At 38.0% G+C, this 16,841-nt stretch overlaps 1 protein-coding gene across 6 annotated transcripts in view; it reads right to left on the bottom strand.

The window, feature by feature from the left end:
- The window catches only part of LOC126427267 (zinc finger protein 492-like), a 603,844-nt gene that overhangs the window by 524,314 nt on the left and 62,689 nt on the right, over positions 1-16,841 (bottom strand). For 3 of the 6 annotated variants that reach the window (XM_050089519.1, XM_050089520.1, XM_050089521.1), the window contains 2 exons: positions 12,729-13,760; positions 10,164-12,548 (listed from right to left, as the gene is read on the bottom strand). The exons of 1 other annotated variant lie outside the window; for it this stretch is intronic. In XM_050089519.1, the coding sequence (XP_049945476.1) occupies positions 11,924-12,548; positions 12,729-13,760 (1,657 nt within the window). In that variant the 3' untranslated portion in view covers positions 10,164-11,923. Of the gene's footprint in view, positions 1-10,163; positions 12,549-12,728; positions 13,761-16,841 lie in introns of those variants that run through there. 2 more of the 6 variants (XM_050089522.1, XM_050089524.1) reach the window with 2 other exon arrangements.

Here is a 16,841-nt window from a genome sequence, read left to right as displayed (position 1 = left end):
GTGTTTGATCTGGTATTAAAACTAATTGTTACATAATTAGGAATCACATGATTCATTAGAGATTGTTCGTTAAAAGAAATTTTGGAATTAAGTTTCATTATTTTTGTGCATAACCCTCTAAACATCTTGCAATCTCCCAATAGCTGACTTGGAAATAAATTAATTACTTTTGAATACTTTATGGCACAGGCAGTGATCAATGTCTTACAAATATTTACTATTAAAAACAGTCCTGATCACGATTTATTTATCAAGGTGACTGGTTTCGACCACTATTGTGGTCATCTTCAGACCTACTAGTTGCATACAAAGCTTTAATTAGAGGGCTACATACAGTAAGGAAAATACATAAAGTTATAAAGCTATAAAATGATGCCACCATTATATATAGTAATACGTGCATTGGTTTCTGCAGTAGTGATTCTCCAACAGAAAGAGGTTCCTACTCAATGGTAATTCATCGTTTTATACCTTTACAAGTTTCTGTATTTTCTTTAATGTATGTAGCCCTCTAATTAAAGCTTTGTATATAACTTGTAGGTCTGAAGATGACCACAGCAGTGGTCGAAACCAGTCACCTTGATAAATAAATCGTGATGAAGACTGTTTTTAATAGTAAAAAAAAATTAACGAATTGTGTTACAGATGTTAAGATGAGTATAATGAATTATATGATCATAAGATAAAAGTATATCTTACACTGGTATCTCACACAGGCCAGTGAAGTCAAACTTTCTCCTCTGTGCTCGTCTTGAAACTCCTAACTCATATTGCACTTCCAGATAGCTAGCTAGCTGGAATAAGCAGAAGATGTGCTTTGTTGGTGCTGCACATTTTTCTATATTTCGACTGATTAGCACATGCTGCAGTGTTCTTCTGTAGCACGCTAGGGTAGAAGTTGGCACAGAAACAGATAACTTAAAAACCTGTGCAGTTAGCATGTTTGTTTGTATGTAAAAGTAGACTTCGGAATTTTCCTTTGTGTGAGACTGAAGTGCCGAGTTGAAATTCTAGATTCACATATTTTACTGATCACGTCAGTTAAGCATAATCTATTATTGATTGTATTAATATCCGTTTGTATTTTGGTCTATTGTGAAATTCGAACATTCACGAGTGTCACAATGAACGCCTACTGTTACTGTTAATTCTAGGCTTAAACTCAATTTTGCTCTAATAAGAATGTTGAGAAGAGTAGGCCTATCCTTTTGAAAACAATCTTTCTCTAATTGCACTGTATAATTACTTGAGAAATACTTTACTTGTGAGAAATTTCCGTCGCTTACAAAACTATATTTTCGCAAGTTACCAGTAAGAGTGTTTTTGGATAACTTATTTCGTAGAAAATCAATGTTTGTTATTCACACATACTGCTAAAGAGTAGATCACCCCAAATTTCACCGTATATCGACGCAAATAAAAGGGCATTTTTGAGAATTTTCAGAAGCTGCTTCTCCTGTACATAATCTAACTTGTTGTAAATCAAAGTTTGTGATTTAGGTACTGTAGCAGACACAAAATTTTCCATTAAAGAACGTACATATTACCTACATTTTTCATAAATTAACTTCATTTTCAAATTTACAAGTAGCTATAACTAACCTTAAAAAGTTTACTCTCGTCTTAATAGAATTATCGCTTTCTATATTTGCTTCAGTTCTTACGGGAATTAGTACCTTTTTAGCTCAATGGACATAAAAGACAACCAGCAAGCTTAATTTGAAGTTATTTGTTCACTTTCCTGCAACACATTGCGCCAGCCAAAATTAAGCCCCAGATTGAATGCAATTCTCAAAAATGGGTTGAGCTGGTTGACTTTTGTAGGCAGCTGGAAATCGCCTTCACTACTGTCAAAGGACTGTCAGCTGCTGCAAATCAATATGGTGAAGAGTTCCCGAGAGTCATGTACCTGTGGTACCAGTATCAATGGTGACTCAAGTACTGTCCTCTCCTGTGGGCCCTGTCTCCTCTGAAGAGAGTACGGAATCTCTCATTACTCGTGCACTAGACTGTAACTGGCGTTTCAGTGGTAGATCCAGGCGTCCTCCACAGTGTCAACAGGGACCATGGAGGCTTAGGGTGCTGTACTGATACCCTTAATATCAATTTCTAGGTGCTGTCATTCACTGAAATTGAAACTGAAACTAAGCCAGTGGGACTCACTTCACCTGTTTTTGGGAAACCTGTTTCGTCACGTGTCAGTAGGAGGTAAACGCAAAAAGGCAGACGTATATTAACTGTTGGCGGTTCAGTTGTACAGGGAATGATTGTTCCCCTTACGGAAATGGCAGCAAGGGACAGGAAAGGGCATGAGATGCACCCTGTGTGTATATCTGGAGGCCTCATTCAACATCTTGAAGAGGTTATTCCAACAGCCATTGAGGTAATGAGGTGCAAGCAACTGCAGATAGTTGCACATGTTGGAATAAATGAAGCCTGTTATCTGGGCTCTGAGGTCATACTGTGATCATTCCAGCAACTGATAAGGCTGAGAAGACCAGCCTTATGTACAGTTTCAGCAGACCTCACAATTTGCAGCATTGTCTCCAGAACTGATTGTGGATCATTGGTTCTGCACTGAGTGGAAGCACTGAACCAGATACTTCGAAAGTTCTGTGACAAGCTAGACTGCTACTTCCTGGACTTGCGCCATTTTGTTGAGAACTGTGGGGTGCCTCTAGATTGGTCAGGTGTGCACTACACATCAGAGGCTGCTGTCCAGGTAGCTGATTGTATGTGGGAGCAAACAAAAGTTTTTTTAGACTAGGCGACGTACTATGCAATCCTGGGAACAAGAGTTGCAGTAAATCCAGAAGTAGTATCAGTGTAAGATCGAAACAAATGCCTCCCACAGGTGAGAGTATTAAAATCCTAGTTGTTAACTGCTGAAGCATTCGCAACAAAGTGCCAGAATTCAAAGCACTCGTGAAAAACAATTAAGCCTCCCTAATACTGAAAGCCATTTGAAACCTGAAATTGATAGCGATGAGGTTTTTGGGGAAAATTTAAGTGCACATCTGAAGGATAGGCTAATGGGAAATGTAAGTAATGTATTTGTCACAGTACACAAAAACTGAAATCCACTGAGATAGAAACTAAAGCTGGATGAGAGACTGATTGGGCAAGACTCTGTATCAGTGGTGGACATGAAATGGTAATTGGATTCTCTACTGCCTTCCAAACTCATCTCCTGATGTAACCAGAAACTTCAGAGACATTCTGTGGACTTGAAGTACTCAAAGTAGGTGTCTATGATGCAGTTTGATGTTACAGCAACGGAAATAATGGCAGAACTGAAGTGATGAATAGAGCTGGTATAGATCCTGGTGTGTTTAAAACAAAAGCTTTTTACACCATCGACGACAGCTTGGTCAAGAAAGCTAATGGATCAATGTCTGACCTGCAAATATGGGCCAGGGAAATGTAGAGAGAGAAAAGGAATCTGGAGGATGTATGAGTATGGACGATTTTAAAACTGAGGTAAGCTTATTACATGTAGAAGTACGAGCAGAAAATTTTTGAACCTCATTTTCTCTGTTTTAGGCTTCTCACGTTATTATAACTATTCAAATTTCTGGCAAAATAATATTTATGAATATTTTATATTATTTTTCCGTTAAAACACAGCTCCTTTTTTACACATGCAAGATTTTAGATTTGTACATTAATAAATATGGCTGTAATGATTTTTTAAATAAATGTTTACATTTTCCATTATATCTCCCCTTAAGGTACAGTAATTATTTTAGAGCCCATGTCTCCTATGCAGTTTTTCTTGTTATGAGATATATACTACTGCCTCTCAAAATATGGAATACTAGTTTCTAAAACACTGTACACATTTGTTTCTCAATTCGTCCCCTTTACTGTATTTTCTTCTTTCATTTCATTCTCTTGTGGACTAACAACTGGCTAATAAATTTTCTAATTTCTACCATTTTTAAACATATTGAATTTTTGCACAGTATCAGTATACTCATGGTAAATGTATTGGCACTTTGTACTTCTAATTAATTTTGATTTGCACAGTTAAAATAATTATTGCTTACCACATTTTTCCTCAGTATCAACACAGCCTTTTTATTTGTGTTATTATTACTACAGTATTTCTGAAGACACCTTCCATTACGACTGTCCAAGTGTTTCCAGTATTTTCTTTTTCTGAGCATGTCACTTCAACAGTTCTGCCAGATATGGAATATGACAACAACTACCCTGGGTCACCTAATGGTCAGCAAACTTTTCTTATAGATAGGGTTATTTTTTTAATTTCGTTACTGTAATACAAAGCAACCTCAGATCTAAACAAATTCTGCTGCCCTGTAATTTTATGTCCCTAACAATATCCCTTCACCTACACTCTGGCCTATTCAAAAGGGTGAAATGTTAAGAATGTACAACTCGGTGTGCTAGTCCAAACAAGGATCCATAGATATTAATAATTTTTGTATTTTCTTTTTTAGTTACAGTTCTACCTTCTGTGCTCAATCATAGCTCGGTGCATATGCTAGTACAGTGGAGTTGATTTAGTCTGATATGCTTGTGATTCTTTTTTCATTTACTTGTGCTAAAGCAGACATGGTTTGTGCCATCTACAACAGCCTCACTTGTGTTTTATCTCTGTCACAGAGCAGGCAACCCATCCCTGTTGCTATCGAGACTGGCAACTTCATCTTTCCTGGAGGGCCCAATATAAACTAGCACTGCAATAACTGCCGACTTCTCTGACTATATTCATGACTCTTAATTGGCCCTCAAGCAATCACGCAACTATCAACTCTATCTTGTCCACAATCCACCTGGTGTTCTGCACTGAAGCAGCTCCTATATTCCCAAAAATGATGCTGATACAGTTTCATGCTAGGATTTCATTCGTTTCTCTTTCTGTTTAAGCACAACTCTTAGCTGCTACTATCAATCATCCTTATAGTGTTAGCTAAATTTTCATACACTGAGAACTAATATTTTCCACCAAATCCTTACTTTCCTTGTTCTTGTCAGAAGGAATATCGGACTGTGTTTCTATTAAGTAGGTTGTGCATCTTCGTACCTGCAAAATGATGAGAGTTAATGCTATGATTGTGGCATTCCATCTAGTTAACCATAAAAAGGATGCAGCGCTGGGTTTATTTCGTTGCTAATATCACTGTACCAAAAGCCATCATGTCATGTTTCCTCCACTAACATATGAATAATCTCCTTTTCTCTGGACATTAAAAACAAATGATACAGTTTTTCTTACTGTTACTTTTATTACATTACTTATTTATTTATTTGTCATTTCAAAAGTACCGAAATGTCAAAAATATATATGAGTGTTGACATAATTTTACACAAAAGAGGGCAAAAACTTTGACACTTCAAGTGCATTTGGTGTATCTCTCATAAGGTCTTGTATGGTGCAGGTGGTTGGTGATGAGGAACACAGCAGATTGGTCTTGCATCTCATTGTGTTTGACCATAATCTATTGAGAGACCTCCATATTGACCACTTCTCCGAATATCCAGGAGGAAGTTCTTCCTTTGGAGCGATCCATTCTCCCAAATACCAACGTTTCTCCCGCCATCGCGAGATCGTTGCCACATATGGATTCTCGATGAGAGCCTCAGTAGTTGTCAAGAAGCTCTTCCTTGATATCTGCCTCATATAGTGGATGGGCGTTCTTCGTTGTGGCCTTACTTTTCTCATATCTCGCAGCTACCTAACGTCTCATTTCAGGAGGATCTTTGCCAGCGAGGCAATGGAGTTTGTCCACAGGAATAGGTCTTAAGCAACCCGTGATAATCTGGTAAGACTCATTTAGAGCCTCATCTACGTTCCTGGCATGAGTGGACTTGTACCACGCTGAACATGCATATTCAGCAGTGGAACAACGTAGAGCAGGCGCGCCTGAGCTCACAGTGCATGGATTAGCACACATGATGTATGTGTCAATTGTCGCACTGTTTTATTTCTGGCTGCCACTTTCTCTTTGGTGTTTAGGCAATGCTTTTTATATGTTAGCGCGCGATCCAGTGTTTCTACAAGATATTTGGGAGTAGGATTATGTTCGAGTGCGATCCCTCCCCTGGATATATTTAAGGATCTATTTGCCTGTTTATTCTTGAGGTGGAAAGCGCAGATATGAGTCTTGGCAGGATTAGGTATCAAGTAATTCCCATAATAGTAAACAGTGAATTCTTCCAAAGATTTTGATGGCGTATCTTCTACAGTCTCAAAACAGTCAGCCTGAGTAGTGATAGTGCAGTCATCAGCATAAATAAAGCTTCGAGCTCCTTCAGGGATAGGTTGATCGTTGGTATAGATGTTGAATAATAGCAGTGCAAGCACATCGCCTTGTGGCAGCCCATTTTCTCAGTTCTCCACCTACTTTTCTTACCCGAAAATTCCACAAAAAAATCTGGAATTCTGGGGAAGGTTTCTAATATCGTACATGCATGTGAAGTCTTTAGTTTTGTCATAAACTTTATTCAGAAGGAGCCGATGGATGCTCGCATCACAAGCTGTGGATAGATGGATAAATACAGCACCTGTAATGTGCCATTTCTCATATCCATCTTCGATATGTTGTGTTAAGTTTAATATCAGATGTGTAGCTCTCCCCTTGTCTGAAAGTTGCTTGCTGTGGTATTAGAAGAGGCTCCGCCTTTCTAATCATTCTCTGAAGACTGAGCCTCTCCAGTATTTTGTAGAGGTCACAGAGTAAAGAGACTGGTCTATAATTTTTGGGTTCTTTCCTATACTTTCCTTGTTTCAGTGTGGCAATTACTCTTGATTTTCGTCATAATTTAGGGCTCTTGCACTCTCGAATACAGTTGCCCATAAATTGCAGTACCCAATGCATTTTAGCGGAACCAAAATTCTTGATTTGTTCAGCTCTAATGTCATCCAGTCCTGCTGCTTTTCCCTATTTACATTTATTCAGGGCTGAATTCAATTCTTCAACAGAGAAATAAGGAGATAAGATGCTATTCTCTTGGTCTGTTTGCCTAAATAATTGTTTCCTCTCTATATTTCTGGATTTAGTTGATCTGCCATTAATGGGGAGTTGTTGAGCAATTTGGTCTGGTTTAATATTAAAATATATGTTGACCTGAGTGTTATCATTGCTCAGGCGATATAATAGCCTCCAGGCCTTTTGACTACTTTTACTCATGTCACAGTCTGCCATTAATTGAATCCATTCTTCTCTGTTTGCCTCAGATATTGAAGAGAGGACATTCTGTACATGAATTGATGTGGCTTCACTAAAAGGATCTTCAAACTTTCTGTAGTACTCCTAAAGAAGAGTGGTCGTTTCAGGTGTTATACCCTCGATATAGTTCATTCTGCATCCCCTTAGAATTGATGCTCAGGAGGAGGCATTAACGATGTTAACAAAATTTTTATATTGATCTATCAGAGGAGCTATAGTTACATTTTTCTCATGTAATAACTTTGACAATTTCTGCCAATCAGCCGTTTTGAAGTTGTACCTTCAGGTTAAAGTGATTTCTTGAGGGCTTACTTGTGGGAGAACTTGACACATAATAGGTCGATGTGTATTCGGTATGGGCTTACAGACGGATTTAGTGCAGGTATGAAAAATACTTTCACTAACAAAAAGCTGATATGGATTACAGCCTGTGTGCACTGAAGAAAGAGCTAGTTTGCTGTCATGAAGGAGTGAGAGATGGAAAGTTTCATCCCACAGGAGGACAGCCTCACCATTTTGATCCTCTTGAGTGTACCCCCCAAACATGGCTGTGAATGTTGAAATCACATACCACAATAGAAGCTTTCCCTGTAATAACATGTTCAGGTGGGGTGAAGGAAAAATCTGTTGCTGGAGCTTTATACGCTGATGTGACTATACTGTTACTCAACAATAATAATTTCAATATTATTATCATCTGACTGATGAACACTACAGACAAAGGTCAGGTCTTATAAGGATAGCACTGCCATACTGTGCATGTTGTGTTTCAGCAACCAGTTTTATTCCAGGAACTGAAGGAAGTCTCTGCTGGGTGTATGTGTGTATTTCTTGAACACACAAAATATCACAGTGCTTAGTGTGGCACGTCTTGCAAGAGTTGTTGCTTGCAGGGAGGTATTCCGTCAATATTCATGGATATTATAGTCAACACTGGCCCAAAAACGACCACTGATTTAATGTCTCTAATACTTCTGATGTGAAAGGATCAGTCTACTCATAATTATTCGTAGTCATGCAAATACTTAAGAAATGTCCCATAACATGCTTTATGGCAATATTTGTTGAAAATCAACTAACCTGAGTATAACTGAATAGAGTTAACTAATGCAACCACCACAGGTGGATACTGGTGTATCTCAATCTGTTCATTATGGGACAATGTATGAAATACATATATCTATCTCATGTGCCCTGCACTGTAACCTAAGATATGAAACTATGTCGATGTGCAACTGCATAGCTACAACTTGTACAAATTTATGGGTATAAATGTTTGAGAGAGTTACACCTGCAGTCGCATGTGGCACACTAGTTAACTTCCCCTTAGTAAACGTAGCCACATTAAACTTGAACAATAAAAAATTTTAATGGCACAAATAACTACACACACAAATCCAAATAAGTAGCATGAATCTGCAAACTATTTCCACAATTATATATTTTAGTGAAAAGTAGCTTTTTTTTTAAGGTTATATGAAAGCTGTGTCATCTTCCAACAACATCCATTCACTCACGTAATTTCAAACAAAAAGTACTCTAACTCTTCTTATAACAATATTTAGAATCATACTTTCTTGATTTATGATTCATTTTGGCCTCAAGTGAACACTAATGTTAGTCTTTTGACAGATGTCTAACGGTGTAGGTTTTGAAAAGAACCATTTTGGACAGGAGTGGAAGGTAACAATTATCGTATCAAATGATTTTCTGTAGAACTTTTTGGTTGGCCAATGCCACCCATATTAGCTTTAAGTGAATGGTAATACAATGGCGTGTGACTAGGGCCTCCCATTGGGTAGACCGCTCACCTGGTGCAAGTCTTTCGATTTGATGTCACTTCAGCGACTTGCGTGTCGATGGGGATGAAATGATGATGATTAGGACAACACAACACCCAGTCCCTGAGTGGAGAAAATCTCTGACCCAGCCAGGAATCGAACACGGGGCCTTAGGATTGACAGTCTGTTGCACTGACCACTCAGCTACCGGGGGCAGAGCAATGGTGATAATGTGAAGATACTCCTTAGAGTCTCTATGGCATTTACCAGATATATTTCAGCACAAAACGTCTAAAAGTGGTCAGGAACATCATATGATGATGGCAGTAATAACCAGTTACTAATAATGACATTTGTTTTGGTGAGTCATATACCGCATTATAACAATTAATGGCACTTTGTCAAAATACAGTACTATTGTCAATATCTCTCATTCCCTTTGTCATTTGAAATCCGATTGTAACATATCACTGTGGGTTACTTTACTTAATTTCTGTACAGAATCTTCAGAATCAACACAAGCTTATTTTCAGAGATGAGACATTAAAATAGGGCAGTTTCGAGTCAGGATTTAAGCTTCATGAGAGTAGCAGTATTGTAAGTTTGTGAATTCAGAGCTCTGTTCTTACTTGAATAATAATAGTAACGATTTTTGTCTCAGCAAGCGTTACTGAGAGAACAAAATATTATCTGTTATGATTAAAGTAAACCATCCACAAAGAGCGCAGTACCAACAGGAACTGTAGTAGAAATATGTAACTAAGTAGCTGGACAGAATAGTGTAACAACATTACTATAAGGAGAATGACAATTTAAAATCCATGCAATTTCATTCCAAGTCACAACCAAAATATCTCATGAAGTGTGTGAAGACTGGGAGCCCTCAATATTTAAAATCCACTGCAATATTACAGCCCAGATAGCAGCACACTATTATGTTGCAGGAATGATCATGACAGATACATTCTCATTTCGGTAAAAAGCCACACAGCTTAAAGTGTTGCAAAACTCAAAAAAGCCTATCACTTAAAAACAACTGTCTCAAGTTATTAAAAGTATGACAAAACTTAATAAACGAACTACCTTACACCAATAAGAAATCGGTGAGAAATCGGAAACAATGACCAAAAATATACATTATGAAATATAAGACAAAGCATTAGTAAAGATTTCTGAAAACCTCACATTTACTCAGAGAAATTATGGAAAATATACACTATGAAATCATGTTTAAAGCAGATAAAAAGACAACTAAAAATCAAATTGAAACAAAGCAATTAGAAAGAAAGTACATGTGATAAATTAACTTATTACAATAAAAATCATGCATTTGGATTAAATTCATAACCTAGAAATCACACTGAGCTCTTTCAACTGTCCTTGTGTTTCTACAAACAATCAGAATTATAATCTGACACTACATGATGACAGTTTTGCCACTGATGTTTGTACAGTAGTTACATGGTATTTAAAAACAGACAAATAATTAAAAGATTTGATGCATAAAATTAATGTACAGAGCTTTGTAATACAAAAATTTTTCACAATAAATACGGCACTTGAACTGACAATAGTGTATTGACATAAAATTTAACAAAGCAGAAAAATTGAATTACTACACAATTTACCAAAAGGCCTTTTTTGTGAAGATACACTGTTAATCCAAATCACTGAATCCACTTCCGTAGGAGGAGTGTTTGCTACCCAGCATCATTGTGGCTATGTCACGTAGTAATGAAACTATACAACCAGAAATGAGTGGTTATCATTCTAGTGACAGTTTGTTAAAAAAATTGCATAAATAACTTTGCCAAAGAGCAGATGGTTTTGCCTGGTGCCTGGGTAAGTGCATCTCAGAAGCAGCGAATGTGGTTGGCTGTGCAGATGCTTCCACCATCAGCCTCTATGGAACATTGTTGAAAGATGGTGAAACCACAAGTTGACAAAGGTTGTCGGATGCCCATCCATTATCTAGAACAAGCAAATCAGAACCTAGCTGCTCTGTAAAATGGGATAGATGCTCCTTTGGTACTGATGATATTTATTGTTACAGAATTACACAAGCGGCTGATTTGGTATTTCCTATGGTGATGGCTCAGAGGCAATGTTTGCTTCTATATTTTTCACATGGCGGAATAGGTGTTTCATAGTCACGTGACGATTTTGCGCAGCTATCTTCCGATGGAAGGAAGCAAGAAGGGTCGCGCTAGTGTGTTTTTCGTGGGTGTTCGATGTAGCATGGCATTGAAGTAAGTTATGTTTTTCTTGTGCAAGATCTCTAAAGATTAATCCTGTAGGCATATCAACGAGTAGGTGATTTTTGATGTTGGCTCAAATGGCTCTGAGCACTATGGGACTTAACTGCTGTGGTTATCAGTCCCCAAGAACTACTTAAACCTAACTAACCTAAGGACATCACACACATCAATGCCAGAGGCAAATTCGAACTTGCGACCGTAGCGGTCCCGCAGTTCCAGACTGTAGCGCCTAGAACCAGACTGTAGCGCCTGATGTTGGTGCACCGGTAATGGTGGAAGACAGATTTTGGGTAGCCTGAACAATTAAAGCATGGAGTATTTGCAACAAAAAATCAGAATTGTGTGCTTCATATGTTGTATTTTGTATGTAACTTCTTTGAATGTGAAGCTGCGGAAATGGATTTGTCATATTTTTTTGTGACCTCTCTGTAGCACATGCGAACAATTTTCATAAAACACGTGTGGTCTTCTATCAACATGTGTAGGTCTACAGACCTCAACAATACTTTGAGTGACCTCTATGTAGTGTGTATTAATTTGTGTTTCCTGTGACTGCCCCAATGAGTGAAAGATTTTCCACAAATACTACATTTGTAGGGTCTCTTTCCACTGTGTATTAACTTGTGGGTCTTGAGATTACTCAATACATTAAATAATTTACCACAAGTATCACATTTGTGGGGTCATCTCATGTGTGTATTAAAACGTCGCTGTTGAGATAGCCCGACCGCGTAGACGATTTTCCACACACATCGCATTTGTGTGGTCTCTTTGCTGTGTGTATTAACAGATGAGTCTTGAGACTGACCAACTGAGTAAATGATTTTCCACAGGCATTGCAACTGTGTGGTCTCCGTCCAGTGTGAATTAATACATGGGTCTTGAGATTTCCCGACTGAGCAAATGATTTTCCACAGACATCGCATTTGTGTGGTCTCTGTCCAGTGTGTATTAATTCATGTGTCTTGAGACTACCCCAATGAATAAAAGATTTTCCACAAATACTACATTTGTAGGGTCTCTTTCCACTGTGTATTATCTTCTGGGCCTTGCGATTACTCAATGCATTAAATAATTTACCACAAGTATCACATTTGTGGTGTCTGTGTCCAGTGTGTATTAATTCGTGTGTCTTTAGACTGCTCGACTGAGTAAATGATTTCCCACAGACATTGCAACTATGTGGTCTCCGTCCAGTGTGAATTAATTCATGGGTCTTGAGATGTCCAGACTGAGTAAATGATTTTCCACAGACATCGCATTTGTGTGGTCTCTGTCCAGTGTGTATTAATTCATGTTTCTTGAGATTGCACCTTTCAGTAAAAGATTTTGCACACACATCGCATTTGTGTTGTCTCTTGTGTTGTCTCTTTCCTGTGTGTATTACATTGTGGTTCTTGAGCCGGCCCGACTGAGTAAATGATTTTCCACAGACATCGCATTTGTATGGTCTCTGTCCAGTGTGTATTAATTCGTGTTGCTTGAGATTGCACCTTTCAGTAAACGATTTTGCACACACATCGCATTTGTGTGGTCTCTTTCCTGTGTGTCTTAAAATATGGGACTTGAGACTGCTCGAGTGAGTAAATGATTTTCCACAGACACCGCATTTGTGTGGTCTCTGTCCAGTGTGTATTATTTCATGTTTCTTGAGATAGCTCATTACAGCAAACGATTTTCCACAAACATTGCATTTGTGTAGTCTCTGTCCAGTGTGTATTATTTCATGTTTCTTGAGATAGCTCATTACAGCAAACGATTTTCCACAAACATTGCATTCGTGGGGTCTCTCTCCAGTGTGTATTAGGCGATGTTTCTTAAGATTGCCTAACACAGTAAACATTTTACCACAAACATCACATTTGTGATGTCCCTTTGCGCTTAGCACAGTGTGGACATGAGCATGGTCGCTTGTACATGAAATTCCACAGTCATTACATCTTTCGAGTTTCTCTTCAGCTTGTTTCACAGTATGTGTGTTACATATGTCATTAAAGGATTTTTTGAAGGTTTTCCTGGGTACCTTGTATGAAGGGGGCCCTGCAGTCTGTTCCACAATTCCTTCTTGTACACAGTCGAAGGAGATATTGTTTTCATGATCATCACTGCATTCAAGTTTCTCACTGTTGGTAGCAGATAATGCTTGGTCACCCTCCATCATTCTCAAATGTTCTTTCAAGCAGTCATCAGAGGGCAATACCTCACCACATGACTTACACACAAATGCAGGTGCCTGCACACCGTCAATGTGGATGAAGATATGCATTATGAGTCTGTATTTTGAAGGGAAGCTCTGTAGGCAGAAACTACAGTTAAACTTATGGAATTCCTTTCCCCTGGTGCTACAACTTAATCTTGTGCCACATAAGCCGTCTTCTTGTGAAGTCTGTATTTTGGTATAGTTGTGAGACACACTGAAATCTGTTGACTTCTCTGCATATATCTCCAGCTTGTCATTGACTACTCCTTGATGTAATGTTTCTTGATATGAAATGTCACAGCTGTCACCAGCACTTTGAATGAACCTGAGGAAGGAGGAAAGAGGTGTGAAATGTTGATTTACACAATACAAAACAATATTTCACCATCCACAAAATCGGGGCCTATAAACCAAAAGATAAAAATGTATGGCCACCACAGATAACTTATTCAGTAAATGTAAGTGATTTAAAATTGTCATGACATTCTACCAGAATGATAGAATTTTCCTAATATGAAACATTTTTATACAGCAAATGATCACAGGAAATTCAATAACAACCAGTCTCATTCAGTGCTGACTAAATTCCCTTATTTTCTAATAGATTCTATTATTAAAAGTCTTGCAGTATTTTTAAAATACTGTTTTACAATCTTTTACACCAAATTATTACATTTATTAGAAATAATATCCTCTAGCTTTTGACATAAAAATATCCACAAAAAGATAAAGGGAAACAAAAAATAAGAGTAATCTATGATTTTAAAATAAAAACCAATCACTCTTTCCATGTGGATTTTTCTTTGATTTGGAGGACTCTTTAGGCTTTCGGTAGAAATTCTTAAAACCACCAATGATCAATTTATTTCTGAAACCAATAAAGCATGGCATTTTATTTTACTCCAAATTGATCACCAACTACCACCAACATCACATTTCTTATTGGCTAGGTGCTATGGCCATCAACCTTGTGACCAACACCTGTACATGTACTGTATAAGAAATAATGTCAGGTCGATAAATGAAGGAACACATACATAGATTTCCAGACTGATGAACAAATGTGAATGACACACACAAATTATTCCAACATTACATGTGTATTGTTAGCAGCACAGATTACGTGTAGCCCTTTCTAATTGACATACTGTCTGGCAGGGAGGATGCCAATGCAGTTACAGCCTCCAATTAGAAATTATCTTTACAACAACTCAATATCTGGTCCCCTGGAGTTCCAAAACATCCTTGACTGAATCAAACGAATGTATCAATGGTGACATCAGCACGAATCATGTACAACAAATCCTACCACAATCTTCTGAGAGCAAGTAATTGCAGTAGGTGCATGGCCCATCCGTGTGATATCTGGGTCCAATCATTCCACCTGCAGCTACCCCATTCCATCACAATGAAAATGGACATCTTTGAGCTTCCCAATGAGGTCATTTGAGTGTGGATATGGCTGTGGGTGGGTAGGAGCATGCACATACTTCTGTGCTATTATTCTATCCTGATTGCTGCTTTTGAATGTTTTGCTTTTTGATGGATATATGGTTTCAAGTAACCAATGACAGTGAGAAATTACTGTTTGCTTTCATCAAAAACTGAAACTTTGCTGCAGAAGATGGCTGTGCAAAGAAACATACTAAGAAATTTTTCTGTCTTGAGTTTGCTCATAGAGGTTAGCCTTAAAAGCTCTGAACAAAATGATCATGATCTCAATTGTGCTGCAGATTGTTGATCGCTGTGTTCTCAGATATACTGCAGATCACATAGTTTGTGATAAGGTTAGGACAAGAGTTTTTTTCAATGCTACAAAACCTGTCATCTGCCACATTTTAGTCATAGGTCACTTAAAATCAGCTGTGTTTGTGTGTGGCCTATAATCAAGCAATGTACCTGGTAGTGGATGTAGTAATATTGTAGTGGCAAGTGGCACACATCAGCTATCAAGTAGTTTTAATCAGACTACAGTAAAAGTTATTTTCTATGTGATTAATAAAAACCTTTGCAGTTAATCACTACATTGCGTAGAACAGTTATACACTGTGCCAAAAATGCCATACACCAGAAAACTTTCTTTAAGAGAAACTCTCAGTAAAATGGGCTTCTGTCTAAAATCTCCAGGCACTAAGTTAATGTAGAATATTATATCCCACTGACTACAGTACTGTATGCTGAATTTTTTTTAAAAAAAACACCTTTTCAGTATGCCCTATGTAGGTATATTACTTACACAGTTGCTTCCACATAGGCCATATTATAAGAGTAGATGCCTGGTGTGCCCATTATCAAAGTGGCTGGAAACACCTCATACTTTCAAAGCTTACAGATGACATAGATGGCAGGCACTGCCTTTCCCCAAACACTCCTATCAACACATATACAAGGAGGACACAGCCACAATTACACACTCTTCCAACATATTATCTGATTAGGGAAAGGCAGCGTATTCCAGCCATTCACATTCTCAGGATGGAGCAATATCCTTCAAATGTACACTGGATGTGAGTGCTCAGTTTCTTGGATTCTACAGACCAGGTATGGCACATGCTGATAGTATTTTTCTTGTCATTTGGCTTACTGTTGGTGAGGGCCACCTTACAGTAATTATTATGCAATGTATCATTTTCCCCTGGGTTCAGTAGAAGAGGCACAATTGCTTTCTCACATAAAGCTGAAATTTTCCTACTAGTTCAGCTGTTATGTAGCACTACTTGAAAATAATAAGTCATATCTAGGTTTCTTGTGGCATTACAGCAACACTGTCTGAGCTACCTCCTTTTCTCCCCTCTGGTGTTTAGGTTTGTTCCTGCCTGATACAGGAGTTTCATGGGCTACCACAACAATAATAAATCCTCCTCATTGCTACTCATATTTTTGTTGACCCAGATCACAAAAGAAACGATGTAGACAGCTGTTTTGTACTAAATATTCACTGTAGACGAACAACATTGGAACTATCACCAAGCTTTGCAGATGGTAAATACTGTGGGTTGACACTTACTTCCACAACAGGGCAAGTGCACCAACAGTGTGGTGAATCTACCTCGCAATAATCATAGCCTGGCAAGATGTAAGCATTTTTTAATATCAGCACATGGTAAAACAATCCTGTTTGCTCTATGTGGTACCCACCTCAGTGACCTCCTTTTGACATGCGTATGTATGTAGGTTACAATTATAATTAAGCAGGATTAGAGATTAGTTGTGAGAAAACAAATAACTGTGCTGAAGTAAATTCTAGCACTTGTATTTAGAAGACATAGCTCATCTCACAACCCACCAGGAGATGCCAGCATTACACCTGCATATTGCTTACATTAATATCTCCTACAAATGAAATGGCTGGCAAAATTTTAGGATAATATTAGCAATGCTTCTTGCAAAGAGGATCATGGCAAAT

Source organism: Schistocerca serialis, chromosome 11 (assembly GCF_023864345.2).
Source record: "Schistocerca serialis cubense isolate TAMUIC-IGC-003099 chromosome 11, iqSchSeri2.2, whole genome shotgun sequence".
NCBI lineage: Eukaryota > Metazoa > Arthropoda > Insecta > Orthoptera > Acrididae > Schistocerca > Schistocerca serialis.
This window is presented reverse-complemented; position numbering and strand designations above follow the sequence as displayed.